General features: G+C 55.7%; 2 protein-coding genes across 15 annotated transcripts; both read left to right on the top strand.

The window, feature by feature from the left end:
• The first annotated feature begins 2606 nt into the window (after positions 1-2606).
• TARS2 (threonyl-tRNA synthetase 2, mitochondrial) lies at positions 2607-12974 on the top strand. Of its 10 annotated transcripts, none has more exons than XM_025052311.1 (18): positions 2607-2749; positions 3058-3254; positions 3558-3681; positions 4508-4632; positions 5423-5540; positions 5638-5702; positions 5960-6056; positions 7080-7226; positions 7386-7484; positions 7771-7988; positions 8391-8553; positions 8765-8902; positions 9073-9150; positions 10416-10516; positions 10770-10871; positions 11036-11108; positions 11648-11762; positions 12512-12974. In XM_025052311.1, exons 1-18 carry the CDS (start codon positions 2684-2686, stop codon positions 12829-12831), a joined length of 2346 nt encoding a protein of 781 aa, XP_024908079.1. In that variant the 5' UTR covers positions 2607-2683; the 3' UTR covers positions 12832-12974. The 10 variants fall into 10 exon arrangements, 8 of the variants coding, with proteins under 8 accessions (XP_024908079.1, XP_024908081.1, XP_006919803.1 ...); XM_025052313.1 differs by having other exon boundaries at positions 5960-6038; XM_006919741.3 differs by having other exon boundaries at positions 5960-6038; positions 12606-12974.
• Positions 12975-13089: 115 nt separating this feature from the next.
• Positions 13090-19003, top strand: ECM1 (extracellular matrix protein 1). 5 transcript variants are annotated; one of them, XM_015595516.2, is made up of 12 exons: positions 13090-13612; positions 14822-14872; positions 14952-15053; positions 15173-15253; positions 15343-15507; positions 15780-15833; positions 15996-16010; positions 16149-16471; positions 16737-17111; positions 17618-17838; positions 17995-18082; positions 18516-19003. In XM_015595516.2, exons 1-12 carry the CDS (start codon positions 13543-13545, stop codon positions 18744-18746), a joined length of 1776 nt encoding a protein of 591 aa, XP_015451002.1. In that variant the 5' UTR covers positions 13090-13542; the 3' UTR covers positions 18747-19003. The 5 variants fall into 5 exon arrangements, with proteins under 5 accessions (XP_015451002.1, XP_015451005.1, XP_015451003.1 ...); XM_015595519.2 differs by having other exon boundaries at positions 16185-16471; XM_015595517.2 differs by having other exon boundaries at positions 15783-15833.
• Positions 19004-20919: the final 1916 nt, after the last annotated feature.

Genomic DNA, 20919 nt, shown 5'->3' on the forward strand with positions numbered 1-20919 from the left:
ATCTTTTTCTACCACTTTGGTGCCTGGAAATTTTCTCAGCGCTAAGAGAGATTTGGAAATTTGTGTTGATCTGATGACAAATGGAAAATGTACTTTACCTTCAGTGGAGATTATTCTTACATGTGTTTTGAGATTATAAAAACAATACCACCTCAGCTGAAGTTTTGGCTAACTTAGGATGTCTGTTCTAAACGTGGAGTAAAGCTGAGCCTTTCCCAGAACTTGACCGAGGGCCTTGGACACCCTTTATGAGGACTTCCCTTTTCCTGAGGCTTCCTGAACTCTGGCATTATTTCCTTAACGTTTCTTTCTCAGTCTGGTAGAGAAAGTTTGGTAAGATGCCTCTTTTCTTGGCTTTTTATTGGACCCCTCTCACTACCCTACATTAAGAGCCTTTTTGTCCCCAAAGGCTCCAACTAGTTCACCTGGAGACAAAGGGGGAGCCGTGCTCCCGAACGTGATACATTCCGACTATCCTGGTGTCTGAGAGGCAGCAGAGCATGGCATAGTACAGGCTTTGGATTCAGATAGACTGGGGCTTCTCGGGGGGTCATTTTCCATGTTTTATAGGGAACAGAGAGTTACTATTTGTTGGGGTTATTCTAGAAATTAAACGAGATAGTGAAGGCACAGCACTTAGCACATAGTAGGTGTTTGGTGATCTCAGTGGAAGGTTAAGAGCAGTCTTAGGGATCGACGTTCCCCAGGCAGACTAAAGGGTTAACATTCCCTGAGGCTGAGACATGCTAAGCACAAATCAGAGGTGGTAGAACTGGCTATTAATGAATTGGCCTTAGCTAGCGTGCTTTGCTGGCTTGCTTGCTATGGCGGGAGGAATGAAATCCCTTGACATTCCTTCCTCCACTGCGACACAGGTCACACAGGTGATGATGTAGTACGTGATTGATCGGCATCCCCTGACCACTCAGCTCAGGGCTTTGCACACAGAGAGCAGTCAGTAAATGTTTTGGGGATGAGTGCAGGGAGCCGCCATAACAGTGGAGCTTAGTTATTCCACCACCCCCTCCCATCTGTATGCAAGAGGACAAGGTAGAATGAGCAAAGAGTGCATGTGTGTGTGCGTGTGTGTGTGCGTGCGCGTCGGTATATGTATAATTTGGAGTTTCCAGTCAGTACAGTGATCAGTACATTCTTAATAATTATTGACCGAGCACCTACCATTTTGTTGTAATACTCCCCTGTCCCTTTTGGTGCAGAGCCATGGGAAAAGTTCTGCCTGTTGCCACACTTTCTGAATGCCACTTACAATTTTTCACTACCTTTTCCCAACCGCACACACACATGTAATCTTCCTCTTCCACAGTCTTGTCTATTTCTTTTTGTATTTCAGAGTGTCTAACATACCAGAAGATGGAAACCAAGATCCCGAGCTGTCCTGTGACTCAGACCGACTGCTGCCTTCCCCAGACAGAACCTCTGGCCTCTGGAAACCTCGATTAAGCAGCATTCTCTGACAGCAGACACTTCCTCTACTATCTTTGCTTCCATCGCCACTGGAAACTCAAGAACCGACTCTAACCATCCCCACCCCCAGGTGAGGGGACTAACGGGAATTACTGAGAACCCCTCAGCTGCCCCAAGTCCATCTCCCTTCCTACTTTGCTGCAAACCTGACCATGTTTCTATTTTTATGGTGTAAAATAAATATACCCGGTCCTGTGTCCTAGATATAGCGGGGAGAGGGAAGAGAAAGAATAAAGGAAGTTGAGTTAAAATGGGAATGAGAGGCAAAGGTCTTGCATAAGAGGCAGAGCTCAGATTCTAGGGTGAGTGATGGGAGAGCATATTGGGAGTAACTCTATTACGAGCAAACGCCTGGTGTGGTAGAAGAATACGAGAGCTGGACTGATTCTGGCATCAGCACTTAACTAACCTTAGATCGTTTACCTTCTCTGACCTTAAATTCCTCATCTGTAAGATTTAGAAGTCTCTTAGGTCCCTTTTAAGCACCATGAGTACGAAGAGACTCCAAGAAGTGCCCTCTGCAGATTCTTTGTCCAAGACCTTAAAGCTGTTACATTCCTTTATTCTAATAGCTTGTCGCTATTGTTGCCCATTATCTTGTACCACGCCGTATATTAGACTATTTACATAAAAATTAACTTCAACAATTGGGAGTGATACTATTATTCTCATTTCATAGATGAGAAAATTGAAGCATAGACGGAATTACATCGTTTACCCCGAATTGCACAGTGAATGGCAGGCAGATCCAGGATTTACACCCCGTCTGTCCAGTTCCAAATCTATGCTCTTAAATGTTTTCTACTTGCCAGCAAAGACTATGTAAAAGAAAACTTATGGTTAAAAGGAAATGACTGATTTCCTTCTCGGTCCGTTTTTCTCCCATTCTCTCTCTCTAGAAGTTTTCCGACCCCTGCCCTGCGCTCAAAGCCGCAGGACACCTCATTCCAGCTTTGGCCTGAAACTGCGGGTCTCGCGATTGCCGGTGTAACAGTTTAGGTCTTCCGGTCAGCCGGAACCACCCACACCGCTCTTGCTGTGTGGGGTGTGCTTCTTCGGAGTTCCTGGAGGTGGTGCCAGGCCGGAATGGCAGCTGTATTAGCCAATAGGCATGGGGATTGTTAGGCCAGAAGCCAATGAGGAATCTGGTGAAGGAGGAGACGGTCATTTGAGCATGTAGGCACCGGTCTGGAGGAACATGGGACTGTATCAGAGGTGGCGACGGTTCCAGCTCCCAGGGTTACAAGCCTGCGGGCTACACACGGTGCGTGAGGTACCCAAACGTTCCGAAGCAGCGGAAGCCGAAGGTGTAGGCTCTTAACCCAGCCTGACAGCCCCTGCTGTCGCCCCGAGTCCCCGGACCCTGCTACCCCCCGACCTACCGCCTGGATGCACTTTCTCCTCCGGTCTGCTGCCCGGGGAGCGTAAGACTTCCAACGCAGGGCTGCGTCTCACCCATCTTCGTAAAGCCTAGGGACTTTACGGCCATTCAAATATCGTCATCTCCCACCACCCCTAACCCCAGGAATAACTGATGGAACATGTGTCACCTCCTAACATCTTTCCCTTCAGGCAGCTGTGCCGACCCCTCCACACTGGTTGGTAGAGCGACTTGGCCTTTTTGAGGAGCTATGGGCTGCTCAGGCAAAGAGGTTAGCAAGCGTGGCACAGAAGGAACACCGGACTATTAAGATATCACTTCCCGGAGGCCAGAAAGTGGAGGCTGTGGCATGGAACACAACCCCTTACCAGCTAGCTCGGCAGATCAGGTATCAGGCTCATTCGCTACCCTCCCGTGTTATCCTTCTACCCCTGTACTTCCTCTGGACCAGAGCAGGGAAAGAAAACCGCTTGTTTCTGCTCCGTTTCATCAGGATAGCTTTTCCCGAGGATTCATTTTTATCTTAATTAGTTTCAGAGCCTCTGCCCTTCCTCTGTTATCTATCAGAGGAAAATGATGATGGGCTCTATTGCTCTGGCAACACATTTCCCCTTTGCAGGTTCTTTTCCCCTGTGGTCTGTAACCTTGTCTTTTTTTGTTTTTTTTAAATCCCGGCTCCCTACTGCTAAAGTTCAACACTGGCAGATACTGCAGTGGCTGCTCAAGTGAATGGAGAACCTTATGATCTGGAGCGGCCCTTGGAGACAGATTCTGACCTCAGATTTCTGACCTTCGATTCCACAGAGGGGAAAGCAGTAAGTTTCTTATTGGAAATGCAGTGGCTCCTAAACTAAGAGATATTTAAGTGGGCATTTCTAACATCTTTTTTCCCCTCCGTTTCTCCATTTGCATTTGGGAGGGAGACCTACCACAGATGGCTTGTCTTGACTATTCCTGGCTAAGCCGGATATTTATGATGAGAGTTTTTACTTAGCCTAGGTCTATTAAGCAGGCGTTACTTGTACTAGTAAAAGGGAGAGAGAATAATTTGAAAACAGAAGGGATTATATGCCAATTCAGCACCCCACCCCCCGCAACTCTTGAGACACCTATTAAATCATCTGTAGCATATATCTAATCCTAATGTGTTTTTCACAACCGAGCATACAGTCTGGCCCCTCCCCACTTTGTCCTCTTCATGTAGTGTAGACCTCATCTATTAGGATCCAAAAAAATGGAGTTCTCATGTCCCCTGTGTGTAAATGGTGACAAAATACTAGAGCAGTGGTTACGTCACACTAGATTGCCAGGATAGAAAAAAAGATAGAGTTGAGCAGAGCCCTTAAAAATCAGTCTTAAGGAAGTCGTTCACTCCGAAGACCTAAAAGGAGACGTCATGGGAAAGCAGAGGAAGGCTGGCCCCTGGTCCTCCTGCACTGCTGCTCCTGCCTTCTGCTTTCTCTTTTGCTCAGTTTTTCTTTTTTCCTTTTCACCATGTAGTGGTCACCACCTCCATTTTGTGGTACTTATTCCTAGAAGGATCATACTGGTTTCACACCAGCTTCTTGGAGGAGAAGATCAAAGAGCTAGGGGTTAAAGGGGATGGTTGTGAACGCGTGAGCTCCTTTCTCGTAAATGCAGGTGTTCTGGCACTCCAGCACCCACGTCCTGGGGGCAGCAGCTGAACAGCTCCTAGGTGCCATCCTCTGCCGCGGTCCAAGCACAGAAAGTGGCTTCTACCATGATTTCTTCCTGGGGAAGGACCGGTGAGTAGCGCGAGGAAGAAGAGAATGATGATGGGGTTGTTTCTTTTTTTAGAGAGTATTATTTTAAAATATTTTTTTATTTCAGGTTTTTTGAGGTATACTTGACAAATAAAATTTTAATATTTTTAAAGTGTACAGTGCGATAATTCAGTACTCAGCGTACAATGTGAAAGGATTCCCACGTCGAGTTAGTTAACATCCATCACCTCACTTTTTTTTTTTGGTGAGAACACTTAAGATTTACTATTGGCAAATTTCAGTTATAGAATGCAGAATTATCAGCTATAGTCACCATGCTGTACATTAGCTCTTCAGACTTTATTCATCTGATAACTGCAAGTTTGTCCCCTTTTACTGGGATGGTTGCTGAGGCCCTTTTCTGGGGCCTCACGCATGCTCGTTTTGGAGGAACGAGCTACGGGAAAGACCTCCGGGCCTCAACTGTGATCTTGATACCACCTTCTCCATTAGTCCACGTTCTTTCTCTTCTAATGCTGCTTGAAACTTATCTTCTCTAGCCCTTAGGAATTCTTCAACTTTACTCCATCCTTCATTACTTTAATTTCGTCCATCTGGATTGCTTGCCCTGAACTTTTAATTTCGTACATAGAGCATTTGCTCCAGCTGTAAAATTTGTACCTGAGTTCCTATTTATGTTGCCTCTTAGTTTGTCTGTCTTGACCAATAATTCCAGACGTTCTGGAGGGCAGGATTTTACCCCTGGCCAACAGCTGTGTCTCCCAGGTGATGCTTCTTAAAGATGCAGGCAGACCGACTCTCATTCTCCCAGGAGTGTCCGGGGCTCAGAGCTGCCTGTTTTGGAGCGCGTTTGCCAAGAACTCGCAGCTGCTGCTCTGCCCTTCCGGAGGCTGGAAGCTTCCCAGGATCAGCTTCGCCAGCTCTTCAAGGTGGGCTGGAGATGCACAGGCGTGAGGGAAGGGGTGGCTCTCTCCCAGGACGTCTTCGTGGGGATAAAGACTCGTCTTCACTCTTCCCTTCTTCCAGGATAACCCCTTTAAGCTTCGCCTGATTGAGGAAAAAGTGACAGGTCCAACAGCAACAGTGTACGGGTGAGTTGTCCAGATGGAGGGAAACGGGGAGGGGCGAGGTGCACCGACCAAGGCTGGAAACGGGATGAGGGAAGAAGACGGGATGCGGGAAGAATCTGTTGCCCTGGAGAGAGAAACAGGGACAGGAATCGACTCTCGTCTCCCGTTGCTGTCTCCGTGAACAGTTCTTCACTCTTTCTGTCAGCTAAAGGCCATGAGAGAGAAGACTAGAAGCTCAAGCATTTGGAAGCCACTAACGGGCCCCTTCTTTCCCCCAGGTGCGGCACGTTGGTTGATCTCTGCCGGGGCCCCCACCTTCGGCACACCGGACAGATTGGAGGGCTGAAGCTGCTGACGGTCAGTCGTCAGGACAGGGTCAGGCTGAGACTTCTCATTTCGCTGGAGTGAGCAGGGGCCTGGGAAGACGATGGCCTCTCAGCCCCTTCTCTACTCTGATAGCCGAGTGGGGAATCCAGGAGAACGATTCTTAGTTCCTGCCTTCTAGAAACCTCGAGTTTGACGGCAGATGCTAGACCCCCTGCCAGGGCCCAAGAGCCAGTTCACATTTCATGGTTGGACATCAGTGCTGAAGGAGGGGGAAGGCTGCTGTGAGTGGGGGCGGTGGAGCGCCTTTGACAGGCGCAGGGAGGGTGAGTCAAGGGCATGCCTTTTATGAAAAGGCTGTTCTTGGGCAGGGTGAGTTATTGGATGGAACAGGAGCAGATTGCCGAGCGGGGGCAGGTACGTAGAGCAGAACGCTCCGGACTGAAAACCTAGCTGTCTGTGCTTCGCCCTGGCTCTGCCACCAGTGAAGTGTGTGGCTTTGGGTAAATGTTCTTACCCATCTCCCCTATCTGTGAAATGAGCCTGTGAATTCCTGTCTTACGAGTAAATCTACGTGGAGAAACAGAACCAGCTAACGCAGGAGAAAGTGTTTGAGGAAAAGTTAAAAATGCTATGAGATACAGGCTGTTTCTCATTAGTACTGTTGTTCAAGGAAAAAACAAACAGGCATTTGATCTCCTGGGGCCAGGAACAGGAAATGGTGTGATACAGATAGAGTGACATTTGACCAGAGCTTCCGGTTGTTCCCCTGAGCAGTGCCCGATGGGACGGGGAAGGCGTGAAGTACGGGGTGCTGGCAGGGCGGCGGTCGTGAGAATGAGGAGAGGAGGCGGCAGGCTGAGGTTAGGCTTGAGCAGGACACGTGCAGGAATCAAGAGCCGGCCACCTCCAAGGCTGTAAGCGTGGCGCGGGGGTCTGGAGGCCCGTCCCACCGGTGGTGATGGCGGGGAGTAGTGCACACCTGTGGCACATACATCGAGAGAGGTTTGCAGGAGAGGCCGGACAGCCTCAGTCCTCACCGCCTTCCCCCGGACTCCCTGTGTCCTCCTGCAGAACTCTTCGTCCTTAGGGAGGTCTTCAGGTGGCCCGGAGACACTGCAGAGAGTGTCAGGGATCGCCTTCCCCACGGCGGAGCAGCTGAGGGCCTGGGAAGAACAGAGGGAGGAGGCAGAGTTACGGGACCACCGGCGCCTTGGGAAGGTAGAGATCGGGGACGTGGGGGACGGTCATGGAGGTTGGAGTGATGAAGGGCCCCAATTGTGGAGCAGGGCGCAGACTCAGAATCCAGCAGACTTACTCCTTCCGGGTCCCAAAGCCACCGCGTCCCCCTGAAGTGACCGCTGCCATCCCTGACCCCAGGAACAGGAGCTCTTCTTCTTCCATGAACTGAGTCCTGGGAGCTGCTTCTTCCTGCCTCGGGGGACAAGGGTGTATAACGCGCTGGTGTCTCTCATCAGGGTGAGGGGACCCGGGTCCGAGGGAAGGAAGACGGGGGTGGGGCTGAGGGCCCCGAAGCAGCCAGGCGTTAAGGGGGAGAGGAGGCTTACACGTACTTACTGTAAATGCTGGCGGTTCTTACAAAGACCCCAGAAATGTGTGCTCTGCAGCGGGGGCACGTACGGAGCTAGCGCGGTACCTAGTGGTTCATGGCTGTGATCATCACGACCTGGGGGCCCCGAGGCTGCCACCCTCCCTTCTCTCCCCGTGCTCACTGTGGCCTTCCTTCCTGTACCCTCCTTCCCAGGCCGAGTACACCCGCCGTGGTTTCTCAGAAGTGAAGACCCCCACGCTGTTTTCCACAAAGCTCTGGGAGCTGTCAGGGCACTGGGAGCACTATCAGGAAGACATGTTTGCCCTGCAGTCTCCAGGCTCCAACAGGCCTGCCAGCTCCCAGGGGGACCACTGCTCCGGCCACCCCACAGACACCCTCGCCCTCAAGCCCATGAACTGCCCCGCGCACTGGTGAGCTGGGGCCAGGAGGCCTGCGTCCTCCCAGGGCCGGCCCGGTGACACGATCGCAAATCGTGAAGCAATAGACGGAGCTGGGACACCTCATCTGAGTCTCGAGTCTGCCCTGTCGCTGACCGTGGGAATTTGGGGAAATGAGGGCGCTCTCACAGCCTCAGCCTCTGTGTGTGGAGCATCAGGGGCTTGGACTTGCTCACAGAACAGGGCACAGTTCTGTTCTTGTCATCTGTTATTGTCCTTACAGAGAAATTCCCCTTTGAGCCAGGCAGGGCTCCGGCTGGGACGAGGGGGGGGTGACAGGACTCCGAGGGAGGGACAGGAACGGGCAGATGGGGCAGAGCAGGCTTCAGGGCCAGTCTGCCCTGCGGTGCTGACCCCTCCCCACCCCGCCCTCAGCCTGATGTTCGCCCACCGGCCCCGATCCTGGCGAGAGCTGCCCCTGCGACTGGCGGACTTCGGGGCCCTGCACAGGGCCGAGGCCTCCGGCAGTCTCGGGGGACTGACCCGGCTGCGGTGCTTCCAGCAGGACGACGCCCACATTTTCTGTGCCCCGGATCAGGTGGCCTCCCCCAACTCCACCGAGGCGTTTCTAGCCGCCCTCCCTGCGAACCGCCGACGTTCCTGACCCTTAGCTGTCCCCGTTATGCGCTGCAGTTCAGCCGCGTGCTATGCCCAGCTTTCCTCCAGTTTCGCCCTCTGTCTCCCCCAAACCGCCGTCACCCCAGAACCCAGCTGGTACACCACTCACGCACCGTGTTTCCTGCCCCTAGTTGGACGCAGAGATCCGAGGCTGTCTCGATTTCCTGCGCTCAGTCTACGCTGTCCTCGGCTTCTCCTTCCGCCTGGCACTGTCCACCCGACCGACTGGCTTCCTGGGAGAGCCACGTCTTTGGGACCAGGCTGAGCAGGTGGGCCTGTGGCAGGGAGGCCGAGGAAGCAGAGCCGGATAAACCACTCCGGGGGAGGGGGCAGGGGGCGGAGTCCGGGTCCTTAGTAGAGGCTATGAGGAGAGGGTCACTTGTTGGGGACCGGAGAGATACGGTGCTCATAAAGTCCTCCCTTGTCTCACTTCCCAAAGGTCCTTCAACGGGCCCTGGAGGAATTCGGAGAACCCTGGGACCTCAGCCCTGGGGATGGTGCCTTCTATGGGCCTAAGGTAAGCTGGGGACTTTGCATAGAGTTTTGTTTATTCATTTTTTTGTTTCGTTTTGTTAAATATTTAATTGAGACAAAGGAATATTTTTAAACTCACGTAGGATATAAAGCAGAGCAATATGGCGCCCGCCGGTCTGCTGGGGGCTGCGGGAGGCAGATGGGGCATTTCAGCACCGCGGGGCAGTGCGGAAGCTGCGGATGGAGCATGGGAGGGTCCCGCAGGGCTGCACGCAGGACCCTCTCTGACCCCGAAGGCAGCTGTCGGCCAAGTAAAGGGAACAGTGTCGGCAGAGGCCAGGGGGAGGGTGGAAAGTCACATGGCGAGTTAGAAGAAGTGAGATCGGGGGAAAAAGGACAGAGAAGTATCTGCCGGATTTAGTAAAAAGGCTGTTAGGTTTTGAAGGACCGTTTTTGGTAAAGTGGAGACTGTGGGTGGAGTCGGAAGTGAGGAATGAACGTAACTCTCAAGCTCTGTGGCTCTCAGAGCAGCTCAGGGCCGGGTGGTCGAAGGAGAAGTTTGTGGCGAGAGAGACTCGAGAACCTGAAACCCTGTGCCTGGAGGGTGCCCGGCTGGGTCAGGGAGAAGCCGGAGTTGAGATGGCTTCAGTGGAGGGAAGTTCTCGGGGAGGCTTGAAGGGTGGGGTTGAGAGCCCCCCACAGAGGGGACCACCTTTGCCATTGTTTGAGGGTCAGAAGGAAAGGCTGGGGATAGAAATGCAAGGGAGTTTATGGGTGTGGTGATCAAAGTTGAGACACTGCCCCGTCCCGTGATGTTAATTGTCTGAATTCTCCATGAGGTGGGAGAAAGGACCGTCCGGGGGCAGGGGCCAGGGAGGGCGGTTCCAGCCCCACGGGGAGAGGGGGCAGCGGGTGGGGAGGACGTGGAGGAGCTGAGGAGCCTGGACCTGGATTACGCGTCATCGCTGGAAAACCAAGAGGTGGCGACCAGAGCAGGGTGTCCGGTGGTCTGTCCAGAGGTGCAGCCATTCTGGACGGTGACAGGGTGAAGGGTGGAGCCGTAGGGTGGGTGTGGGTGAAGGTCTGAGAGGGCCTCCAGGAATTGACGTGCCCCCATATCCTAGTACCATTATTAAGTGGAACGAGCCACTGAGAGTCACTGCTGGAGTCCCCACCGAGGGAAGTAGTGTGATCAGCTGGGCGACAGGTGTGTCAGGACAGTCTGGGACATAGCTAGGTAAAGGGGGGCACGGATAATGGAGGACACTGGTTCTCGTTTGTCACACGCCCTCACATTTGTACCCCTAGATCGACGTGTACCTCCAGGATGCCCTGGGTCGGCCCCACCAGTGCGGGACAATCCAGCTTGACTTCCAGCTGCCCCTGAGATTTGACCTCCAGTACAAGGGGTACAGACCCTGCTGTCCGTGGACGCGGTGGGAACGACTTCTCCTTCTGCCTTTGACCCTAAAAACCTTTTCCCGGGGCCACCCGTGGACACGGCAGGAACGACTTCTCCTTCTGCCTTTGACCCTAAAAACAACTGAGCCCCCAACAGCCTCCCGTGTGGGGCCCGAATGTTTCTGAAAACTGGCAGGTGACCTTGGTTACACAATTTGTGCCACTTCCTTTGTTCCATCCACCCCCTTTTCTCCCTCGAAGCCAGGCGGGGGCCCTGGAGCGTCCAGTCCTCATTCATCGGGCAGTTCTGGGCTCCGTGGAAAGGATGCTGGCAGTGCTGGCCGAGAGCTGCGGGGGGAAATGGTGAGACCGCTGGTGCCAGGCGTCCGTCCTGGCCCTCTGGACGCTCCAGATCGCGGCCCCCTTCAGACTCCCGCTACCGTTTCCTTCTCGAATCTGCGCCCTGTCGCCACACTTACAGTCAGAGCCAGAGTAAACGATGGGCCCTCCTGTTCTCTCCCAACCAGGCCGCTGTGGCTGTCCCCGTTCCAGGTGGTGGTCATCCCTGTGGGGACCGAGCAGGAGGAATATGCCAGGGAGGTGAGGAGCTGGGGGTCAAGACAGGGCCAAAGCGAGACTAACAGGGACCCAAAGGGAGCAGTGGACGGGAAGAGGCCCCTCGGGGGAGGAAGGGGCCACAGCACTTGGAGCCACAGGACTGGGCCGGAATGGCTGCCGGTCCGGATGCTAGAAAGTCAGTATCTGAGAAATGAGACTGCCTTGTGGAAAATGCTGACAACAGAGCACTTGGCATGAAAGGGGCCTTGGATAAATGTCGGTTTTATTTTTCTTTTCTAGAGAGAGGTAAGGGTATGGATGGCGCCAGGGTCGAGCGGCTGGGTGGGTAGAGTGGAGGCTGGAAGCAGGCAGAGTCCAGGGACTTGCTGGCAGGCTCGGCTCCAGAGGCGGCAGAGAAGCTGTGGGGCTGGGGAGGAGGAGGGCTCGTCTGTGAGAACTGGGGAGCCTGGAGGTCGAGGCAGGAGGGACAGATGGGGGGCTTGGAGAAGCCTGGTATCAGACCGTCCTAGCTCTCCAGCCTCCCATCAGATTAAGTTCCTGTCACCAAACCTCTGTCCCAGGCACAGCAGAGCCTGCAGGCTGCGGGGCTGGTCGGCGACCTGGACGCTGACTGCGGACTGACCCTCAGCCGGAGAGTCCGCCGGGCTCAGCTCGCCAACTACAATTTTCAGTTTGGTAAGCGACCGGGTCACGCGCCCGCCTTCGGTCCTGTTCTTTCCTGTCCTTCAGTTTGCTCATCTGCATGTTGGGGTTACTTGGGGCTCGATTCCTGAGCTGGATAGGAGCCAGGACTCAGGACGCCTGAGCCACCGGGCCCCGGGTCTCTCTGCTCCCCGAGAGCACCTCTGACCGTCAGAACAGTCTCCTGGCCCTAACCATAGTTCTTGGCATCTGTTAAGTTGCTTAACCAGGAGCGTCAGAGAGAAAGCGGCAGGAAGGGTTAATAGGCGTTAATTAGTTCGCTGTTTATCCTGTACCTGGAGGAGTCAGCGCTGCGGGGTGAGGAGAAAGGCCTGAGGAGAACAGTCTGGCCCTAACCTGTTCCCTTTTCACGTTCCCGGGTTCAGAGCTCCGTCTGGAAAGCAGGGAGCAGAAATTCCTCGGCCAGGTTACCCGATTCTTGAGTGTCACACACCCACGCGTGCTGTCAGCACGGAGAGCAGGCTGCCCCACGGTCCCGTGCCTTCCACCCGCCACCTCCGCTTTCTCTAATGTCCCCCCACACACAGCTCCTCTCTGGCTCTGCTTCTGCCCCACCCTACCGCCTCTGACCCCTGGGCTCCTGACTGGAAGCGATAAGGCCTGTAGGAGAAACCCCGGAGCATCTCCTATCTCCTCAGGATGAGCTGGGAACCGGAGGGCAGGACATGGCTAAATATATCCTTCCCTGAGCTGTGTCTGGGCCCTGCCCTCGCCCTTCCTAGCGAGCGAGGCCTCTTCGGTTTCCGCAGAGCAGAGGGAGGTACCCCATGTGGATAAACTTGCCCTGAGATTCCCAGACCGCCCCCCTTCCTGCAGTGGTTGGCCCGAGAGAGCAGAGCAAGGGCACCGTGAACATCCGGACGCGAGACAACCGTCGCCTGGGAGAGCGGGACCTGCCGGAGGCCGTGCGGCGGCTCCTGGAGCTGCAGAGCGCCAGGACCCCAAACGCGGAAGAAATTTTCTGAGCTTTCGGATGTCGATGTCACAGAGACCTGCAGGAGCCACCAGCCTCCCTCAACACAGGAGGGACCAACCCAACTGACAGAGTCCAGAGTCCTCAGACCCCTGAGGACTCGTGTGGGACACGCATCTGCCCTCCTGGAAAGAGACTTGGTCTGCGGGAAGCTGTAGCTGTTTGGGTGTGAGGAGAGCGAAGCGAAAAATAAAAAGCTTGAAGCTACTGGAGACACGTCTTCATCCCTGACTCCTGGCGCGGGATGGAAGGGGGTCTGACCCTGTCTCCCTCTCTCACCCCAGGGTGCTGGGGAAACTGAAAAGGGGCGGCTCGGGCCTCTCACTGGCTGAGGACCCCTGGGTCCCCACTCTCGGCTCCTTAGTGCCCTGTGTCCCAGCCCCAGCCCAGCAGACTCCCAGACCCCTTCTCCACATGCAAGTGGAGAAACTGAGGCACAAAATAAGCTCTCAAACACCTCTTGCTCCCTGATTCTCAGAATCGGTCTTTCTTGGGGTTGGAAGAATGCTCACCTCTCATTACCCCCATTCCTCTCAATCCTGTCGGGAGGCTTCGGGCTGAGTTGGGGAGGAGTGGCTGGACTGAGTCAGGCAGGAAGCTGAGGGGGGCGGGAGCTGGTGGCGCCCGGCCATATAAAAAGGGGAAGGAACCGGCCCTGGAGTTCACAACAGCACTGACAGCAACCAGAGAAGCAGGCTCCCAACAGCCCAGCCCTTCCAATCTCGATCTGCCCGCAGGGACCCACCTCCTGGGTGGCCGCCGACCGGTCCTTGCCCCGAGATGGGGACCATGCCCAGAGCAGCCTTGGTCTTGGCCTGTTTGGCTGTTGCTTCTGTAGCCTCCGAGGAAGGTGAGCTGGGATTGGAGTTGGCACTTGGGAAGGGGTCTGGCCAGCATGGGCCTGGGGCCTGAGTCCAGTCCTCCGAGGTGGCTCAACACCAATAGGGTGAGTCTCCATTTGGCTTCCTGTTTCTGGGCAGGCCCAAGGTGAGCCTGGGCTCCGGGACGGCGAGCCAGGAGCTCAGGGAAGTGGCCGGTTTGCTGCTGCTAGAGATGGTCCCTAGAGATTACTGCCAAGAAGCACAAAATTGGTGTCAAAGGACAATTCCTGGGGGTTGGGGGGAGGCGGGTTCACAGCGTAACCATCCTCTGAGGGGGATGGATCGGGGACCTACTAGGGAGGGCAGAGGAAGAAGGGGCCCCCAGGCTGCTCACAACCAGAGGGTCTTGACTGACTCGCTGCCTGGTTAGGAGAGGAGTTGAGAGGGTGTCCATCCCCAGGGGACCAGATACAGCCGCGCTCTGCCCAGCACGCACGTTATCTGCTTGGACGCTGAGCGAAAACGCTTTTGAGGGAAACCGTTCAGAGCATCACAGATCTAGCCTGTATCTCTGTGAGGCTCCGCCTCATTGTCGCTCCTGGGTCCTCTCCTGTGACTGCCGTTCCTTTCCCCGTGACTGCGGGATGGTTTGCCATGGCCCTGATTCATCCGCCCCTAAACTGAGCCCCAACCTAAGGGGAGTCTGGGACTAGCTAAAGGGGAAGCACTTCGGCTCCTGGGTGGGCTCCTAAGGAGAGGGCTGAAGGTGTTTACAGGGGCTACAGCAGGAGGGTGGGGACAGAAGTGGATAGGTTAGGCTCCAACCAGTTTAAGGGGGGGACTTTTTCCTCTGAGATCCAGGGAAGCATCATGGCAGAGAGGCCTCGGGCAGGAGAGCCCAGAAGCCCTGGGGGAAAGATGCTGACAGAGATTAGGGCCTCCGCCACCCCACCACAAGCCCCCCATCCTCACATTCCCTTCAGGTCCAGACCTGGGGGCCCCATGGCTTTGAGCCCGGCAAGGTGAGGCTGTTAGGGCATCTGTCGCAGCCTTTCTCAGAACCAGCGGTTCGCAGCGAGGTGTGTTGGGGGCGGATGTGGGACAGGAGCAACACGGAGGGGCTTCTGGTGTCTTGGTTGTCTTTCCTGCACTCTTGACTTCTACTGCCTCCTCACCCCACGCTGGGGGCCAGGAAGGGCCCCTCAAAACCACCCCTGACTTGTCCTTCCTCACTCCAGCCTCCAAGGCTTCAGGGCAGAGGGAGCTGGGGCCAGAGTACCTTCAAGAAGGTAAGAGTTTGAGGGACTGGCTGGGACCAGGGCCCAGGGAGGAACTATAGGCTCTGACCATCTCCCCTCTTGCCTCTAGTGGGCTATGCCGCACCCCCATCCCCACCCCGGACCCGAGCCCTCCCTGTGGATCACCCTGACACCCCTCAGCATGGCCCTCAATTTGAGGCACAGAGTGAAGGTAAGCCTACCCAGCACCCGCCCCCCACTCCCCTCTGCAGCCTGGGAGGGGAAAGAAGCCTCGCCCCGCCCCTGGCAGGTGGGGGCAGAGACATACTCACTGGCTCCCCTGTTCTGTAGTGCAGCCCCCTCCCTCGCAGGAAGCCGGCCCTGTCCAGGAGGAAGAGCTGCCCCCTCCCCAACTCTCTGTGAAAAAGGAAGGTGGGTGCTTGCCCATTGCCTGGCCTCTGGCCCACTGAGGTCTTGCTGCCTTCAGTGCAAACCTTGCTCCTTACCGCCCTCACCCTCAGGGTCCCCCTCTGCTTCAGGAAGCCATGCACAGGATCACCTGCACCCCCCGGAAGCCATCCCCCTCCAGAAAGGCATACCCCTCCAGAAAGAGATACCCCTTCAGAAAGAGATACCCCTTCAGAAAGAGATGCCCGCTTCCCAGCTCCCTATCGAACAGAAGGAACGTAAGTGACTCCCTCTTCGCTCGCCTGCCTGTGGCTTTGGGGCTCTGCCACTCACTAGCTGTGTAACCTTGGGTAAGTTACCTCCCCAAGCCTTGGTTTGGGGGAATAATACTTATTTTTATAAAGTTATGAGATTAAATGGCATAAAAATAGCATTTATTTTCACTTGCTTCTGGGTCAAGTTCCTTTTTATGCATGGGAACTGGCCAGGTCCTCCCTCACCTAGAGGCCCATGCCAACATGATTTTTACTCAAATAACTTTTCTACCCAGTAGACTCCCCCTTGCCACTTCAGAAGGAGACCTTCCCACATAAGCAGCAAGAGGGTAAGTGACAGCTGTGATCTGTCTGTCCCCTGCTTTAGTGCTCAGGACCCCGGGGAGTGGGGCGGGGAGCCCGAGCCTTGGGAAGCAGTGGAGGGAGCAGTCTTGATTTGGGGGGTCTCTAAGGGTGACACCTTTCATGACTCAGGTCTCTTTTCCTTTCAGCCCCTCAATCCGAAGGTGAGAGCCTCAAATTCATTTCTTCTTCTCCCCGTCTCCTCCCAACTCTCTCCCCTCAACCCCAAGTTGCCAGTCCTCCCAACTCATCCAGCCTCTCTCCATCCCTCCACATGTTCCCTGCTGTCTTCCCCATTCTAGAAAAGCCAGCTTCCTCCACGCGCCACGTTTCCCCAGAGCCTGAGTCCTCGAATTCGGCCCAGCAATGCCCGCAGGGCCGACCCCGAGGGGGCTGGGGCCACCATCTGGATGGCTTCCCCCCTGGGCGGCCTTGCCCTGACAACCTGGACCAGATCTGCCTTCCTACACGTCAGCACGTGGTGTACGGCCCTTGGAACCTGCCGCAGTCTGGCCACTCCCACCTTAGTCGCCAGGGTGACACCCTCAATATGCTGGAGACTGGATATTCCCGCTGCTGCCGCTGTCAGAGCTACATGAACCGCTTGGACTGTGCGAAACTCGTGGTAAGGGTTGGGCTTTGATCCTCAGGGTGTCCTTTGAAGCCCAGACAGGATGTGTGCATTTTAAGGGCTGGGGGCCTGGGCCTGGGTGTGTGGAAACCACAGGTCCCTCTCGGTGGCCCTCTCTTGGGCCTCCCCAGTGTGCCAGAGAGCAGGGCCAGCCGCTGCTGCTTCCTCATCTACCTGCCCGGGGTCCTTTTCTGGAGCCTGGGAGGAGGACAGGAAGGTGCACAGTGGCCGCTGGGCTGACCCACCCCTCTTGCTCTAGTGGGAAGATGCAATGACCCAGTTCTGTGAGGCCGAGTTCTCGGTTAAGACCCGACCCCACTGGTGCTGCAAACGGCAGGGGGAGGCTCGGTTGTCCTGCTTCCAGGAGGAAGCTCCCCGGCCACACTACAAGCCCCGGGCCTGCTCAGGCCCCCCGCCTGTGGTCTCCTCGGGCCCCGAGCTGCCCTTCCCCCCCGGGGAGCCCACACTGGACAATATCAAGAACATCTGCCACCTGAGACGCTTCCGCTCAGTGCCCCGCAACCTCCCGGCTACTGACCCCATCCAAAGGCAGCTGCAGGCTCTGACCCGGCTGGAGGGGGAGCTCCAGCGCTGCTGCCGGCTGGGGAGCAACCACACCTGTGCCTGGAAGGCTGTAAGTGGGCGTCTCGGCCCCCCAAAAGCCCGTCTGCCCATCCACCTCTGACTTCCGAACCCGCCGTCCGCTCCTCCACGCACCTTCCCGCTGTGAGCACGTCTAGCCATCCGTCTACCTGTGAATGTCCGTCCATGCGTTGTGTTCGTCATCAGAGCCTGTTCGTCTCCAGCCTTCATCCTGCACCCCTAGCCTCGTCCGCCCACGCTCCCGCATGGGCACCTGTCTGCCGTCCGTTCGTCGAGCTCTGACCTCACCTGACCCCCTCCGTCTACCATTCCAGCTCATATCCCATGGCCGGCTCCGAACTTCACCTGTGCTTCTACCTGTCGCCTTCCCAAGCCCACACACCCAGCTGCCTCCTCTCCCCGCAGTTCTCTGCCCTTCCCTTTTGGCATCTGGGGCTGGCAGTCCCTCACCTCACAGCGTGGGACGACAAGGGAAGCAGAGGGGTAGGTGGAGGGGCCAGGTGTCCAGGCGTCTGACTCCCTCTCGTTGGCCCACAGTGGGAGGAAACCCTCGACAGGTACTGTGACCAGGAGCAGGCCATCAAGACCCATCACCACTCATGTTGCCACCACCCGCCCAGCCCTGCCCGCGATGACTGCTTTGCCCGGCGGGCTCCCTTCCCCAACTATGACCGGGACATCTTGACCATTGACCTCAGCCGAGTCACCCCCAACATCATGGGCTATCTCTGTGGAAACCAAAGAGTTATCACCAAACAGTGAGTCTTGCCCACCTTTTCCCTAACTCCTCCCTTCCTGGAACCTCCCCTCAGGGGCTCTCTTGGGAAGAGCAAAATCTTGGTCTCCAAGCACTATTTCTATTGCCTGGGGGTTCTCCCTTAGGACCTGACCCTACCTCTTTCCCACCAATACAGTAAACATATCCCTGGGCTTATCCGCAACATCACTTCCCGCTGCTGTGACCTGCCAGCCCCAGAGCAGGCCTGCTGTGCCGAGGAAGAGGTGAGCGTGGGCATGGGGAGTCATAGTCTCCACAGGAATGCGGGGGAGGGAGGGAGGCAGCTGGAACCACAGGCCACGCCTTCCCCTTCCTTTAGTACCTCAAACCAGCCCACAGAAATAGTGAGGATAGTGGAGGAGTCTTTTTCCTTGGATCCAGAAGGCCTCATTCCTGACCTGACCTGTTCCCCACCACTAAGTTGCTACGATGCCTTCGCTGGGTCTCAGGCTTTGGGCATTTCTGGATGTGCACATCTGTCCGTCACAGGAAATCTAGTTGTGCAAGGCAGCCGTGCAGTCTCTCTGGGTCCCGAGAAAGGATCCAGGCAGAGAGCAGTAGAAGCCCAGGGAAGGGGTACTTTGGGCACCCAAGTATCCAGGCCTGACCTCTGACAGCCCCCTCCCCCATCGCTGCTTTACTCTTCTCATCCATCAGAAAGCAGCCTTCATCGATGACCTCTGTGGTCCCCGACGTAACTTCTGGCGGGACTCTGCCTTCTGCTGTAAATTGAATCTTGGGGATGAACAGACCAACTGCTTCAACAATAATTATCTGAGGAATGTGGCTCTAGTGGCTGGAGACTTTGGGGAAACCAAAGACCAGGGGGAGCAGAAGCCAACTCGGGGAACAAATACCAGCCCCACCCCTGAGTCCAAGGAAGAGTGAGTCACCCCAGAGCCTTGGAGGATCGGATTGGGGGAACCCCACCCCACCCCACCCTCCTGGAACATTCATGACAGTAAACACCTCTGGGATTTGGCATGCTCGTTTTCTGTAACATCTTACAATGCAAACACGCCCTCCTAAACCTGCTGGGATTTTCTTCAGCGAGCGGCCCCTGAGGCCCACTGCCCTGCACCCACTGACTGAGCAGAAATGTTCCACAGGCTGTGATGGAACCATAACTAAATGGCTTAACTTCACTATTTGTCATCTTGAATTTATTCACATAGTTAAAAAGGAATGTCACCTTGTTAGCTACCTATCAGAATTCAGAGACGAAAAAGATATGGTTCATGGCTTTGGTGAGCCCTCCAAATGCCACAGCCCTCCCTGCCTGATATATTTTAATCTTCACTTTTGATCCTTAGAGACCATGCGTTGATTCATTCATCATCCATCTATTGAACTATGGATGTCCACTGTGCTTGACAGGGATACACAGTCCCTTCCATGAGGTCGCTTGCATTCCAGGAGCCAAGCAGGTGTGAGGAGTGGCGTGGTACAGGGCTTCCAGCGCGCCCATAAGCTCAGGGCCCGGAGGTGGGAGTAGGGCAGGGTGCCCTGGATAAGGCCCCAGGTGAGGTCGGATCTTCCCTGGGAGAGAAGGAGAGGGCGCAGGGGGAGAGGTACGGCCAGGGAAGGCGGGACAGCTCTTGTAGAAGCACGAAGGCTGAAAGGGCCTGACTCTTTGGTGGTGTTTGTACCTCCCAGATGGGGCTGGAAAGATAAGCGGGAGCTCATCACGAATGCCCGGTCAGCAGGTTTTAAAGTGGATCTTGGCGCCTCCGCCTGCAAGGGCACCAGCGGTTTCAGGAAGAGGATGTGTTCAGATTTGCCTTCTACAAAGTCTAGTCGGCAGCCAGCCAGGCTGGAACCCGGGAGGCCAGCTCGGAGAGCGTCGCGCCAATGCCGAGGGGAGGGGGCTGTAGCCGCCAGATCTGAGCTGGACCACAGGGTAGCGGAGCTCTCCAGGCCTTCGAGGCTGCCCCCCGCCCCCCCAGGAAACCAGAGCTGAAAGAACCGGAATGAAGACTCCGGTCTCGTGGGGACGAGTCACCTGTGACTCCGCTGCCAGGGCAACAGTCCAGAGAGAGGGACTTCCCCGGTCCCGGTTAGGGCAGAACAGGGTGAACCAAGGCCCACCGTCCTGCTCCAGCCAGGGACAAGCTGAGCTCCAAGGGGCCCAAGACAGCACCACCGCTCCCCTCTCTCCTCCTCCACCCTCTTTTATTTATTCATTGGTATTTTGCCCCGAAAGCTGTTTCTGAACAGGCAGCGTCTTAGCGGTTCCTTCTCCAGTCCGTCAGCACGAGGACCAGTAAGCGGGCGAGAGCTCCGCTGGGTCCCGCCCTTGCGCCTGAAGCCCCGGCCCCCGAGCCCGGGCGAGCTCAGCCTCGCGCGTGCGTCGTGCGCGCCAAGTGCGTCCCTGCGCCTGCGCGGACGTCCGGCGTCGCTCCGACGGACGCTAGGACCCAGAGACTGGGCGGGGGAAGGCGGGGCCGGCTCTTTGCCCCGCCCACCCGCTCGTCCGTCTTCGGTGCTCGGGTCGCGAAGAGCTCCCAAAAGGGGCGGAGCCGGGGCTGGTGGACGGACGCCCGTCGGGTCCGCAGAAGAGGACGTCTCCGAAGGGTTCTGTCCCTCCTGGAGCTTCCCGGAGATAGGCCACATTATAAAGCGCAGCTTCAAGTACTGCAGGGAAAGTTCGAGACGGGTAGGACCACCGTCCCAGGCTTCCGGGGAGGAGAGGAGGGGAGCCGGGGACGCAGGGGCACGCAGCCGTGACGAAAGAATATCAGCATCGTGAGCTGACCTCTCTCTGTGGGTGTCTGCGAACGAGTCAGAGGAGCAAGTGGCTTTGGATAGAGCCGGGAAGCATGAGCAGGATTGCTGTTAGTTACCAACAAAAGGTGAAAGTGTCAACGTTTACTGAAGTTAGTTGTATAGATAAGCTATTAAAATATAATTTATTAAGTTAAGGGCGGTGGATAAAGGGAGTCAGAGCCCCAAATTACTTGGAGGGGCCTGGGACAGCTTCATGGAGGAATTCAAGCTTGAGTAGGATTTTCCTGGAAGGAAAAGGGAGATTTACAAAGCCCTGGTTGTATGTAAAGTTCAG

This window comes from Pteropus alecto, unplaced genomic scaffold (assembly GCF_000325575.1).
Source record: "Pteropus alecto unplaced genomic scaffold, ASM32557v1 scaffold106, whole genome shotgun sequence".
Taxonomy (NCBI): Eukaryota; Metazoa; Chordata; class Mammalia; order Chiroptera; family Pteropodidae; genus Pteropus; species Pteropus alecto.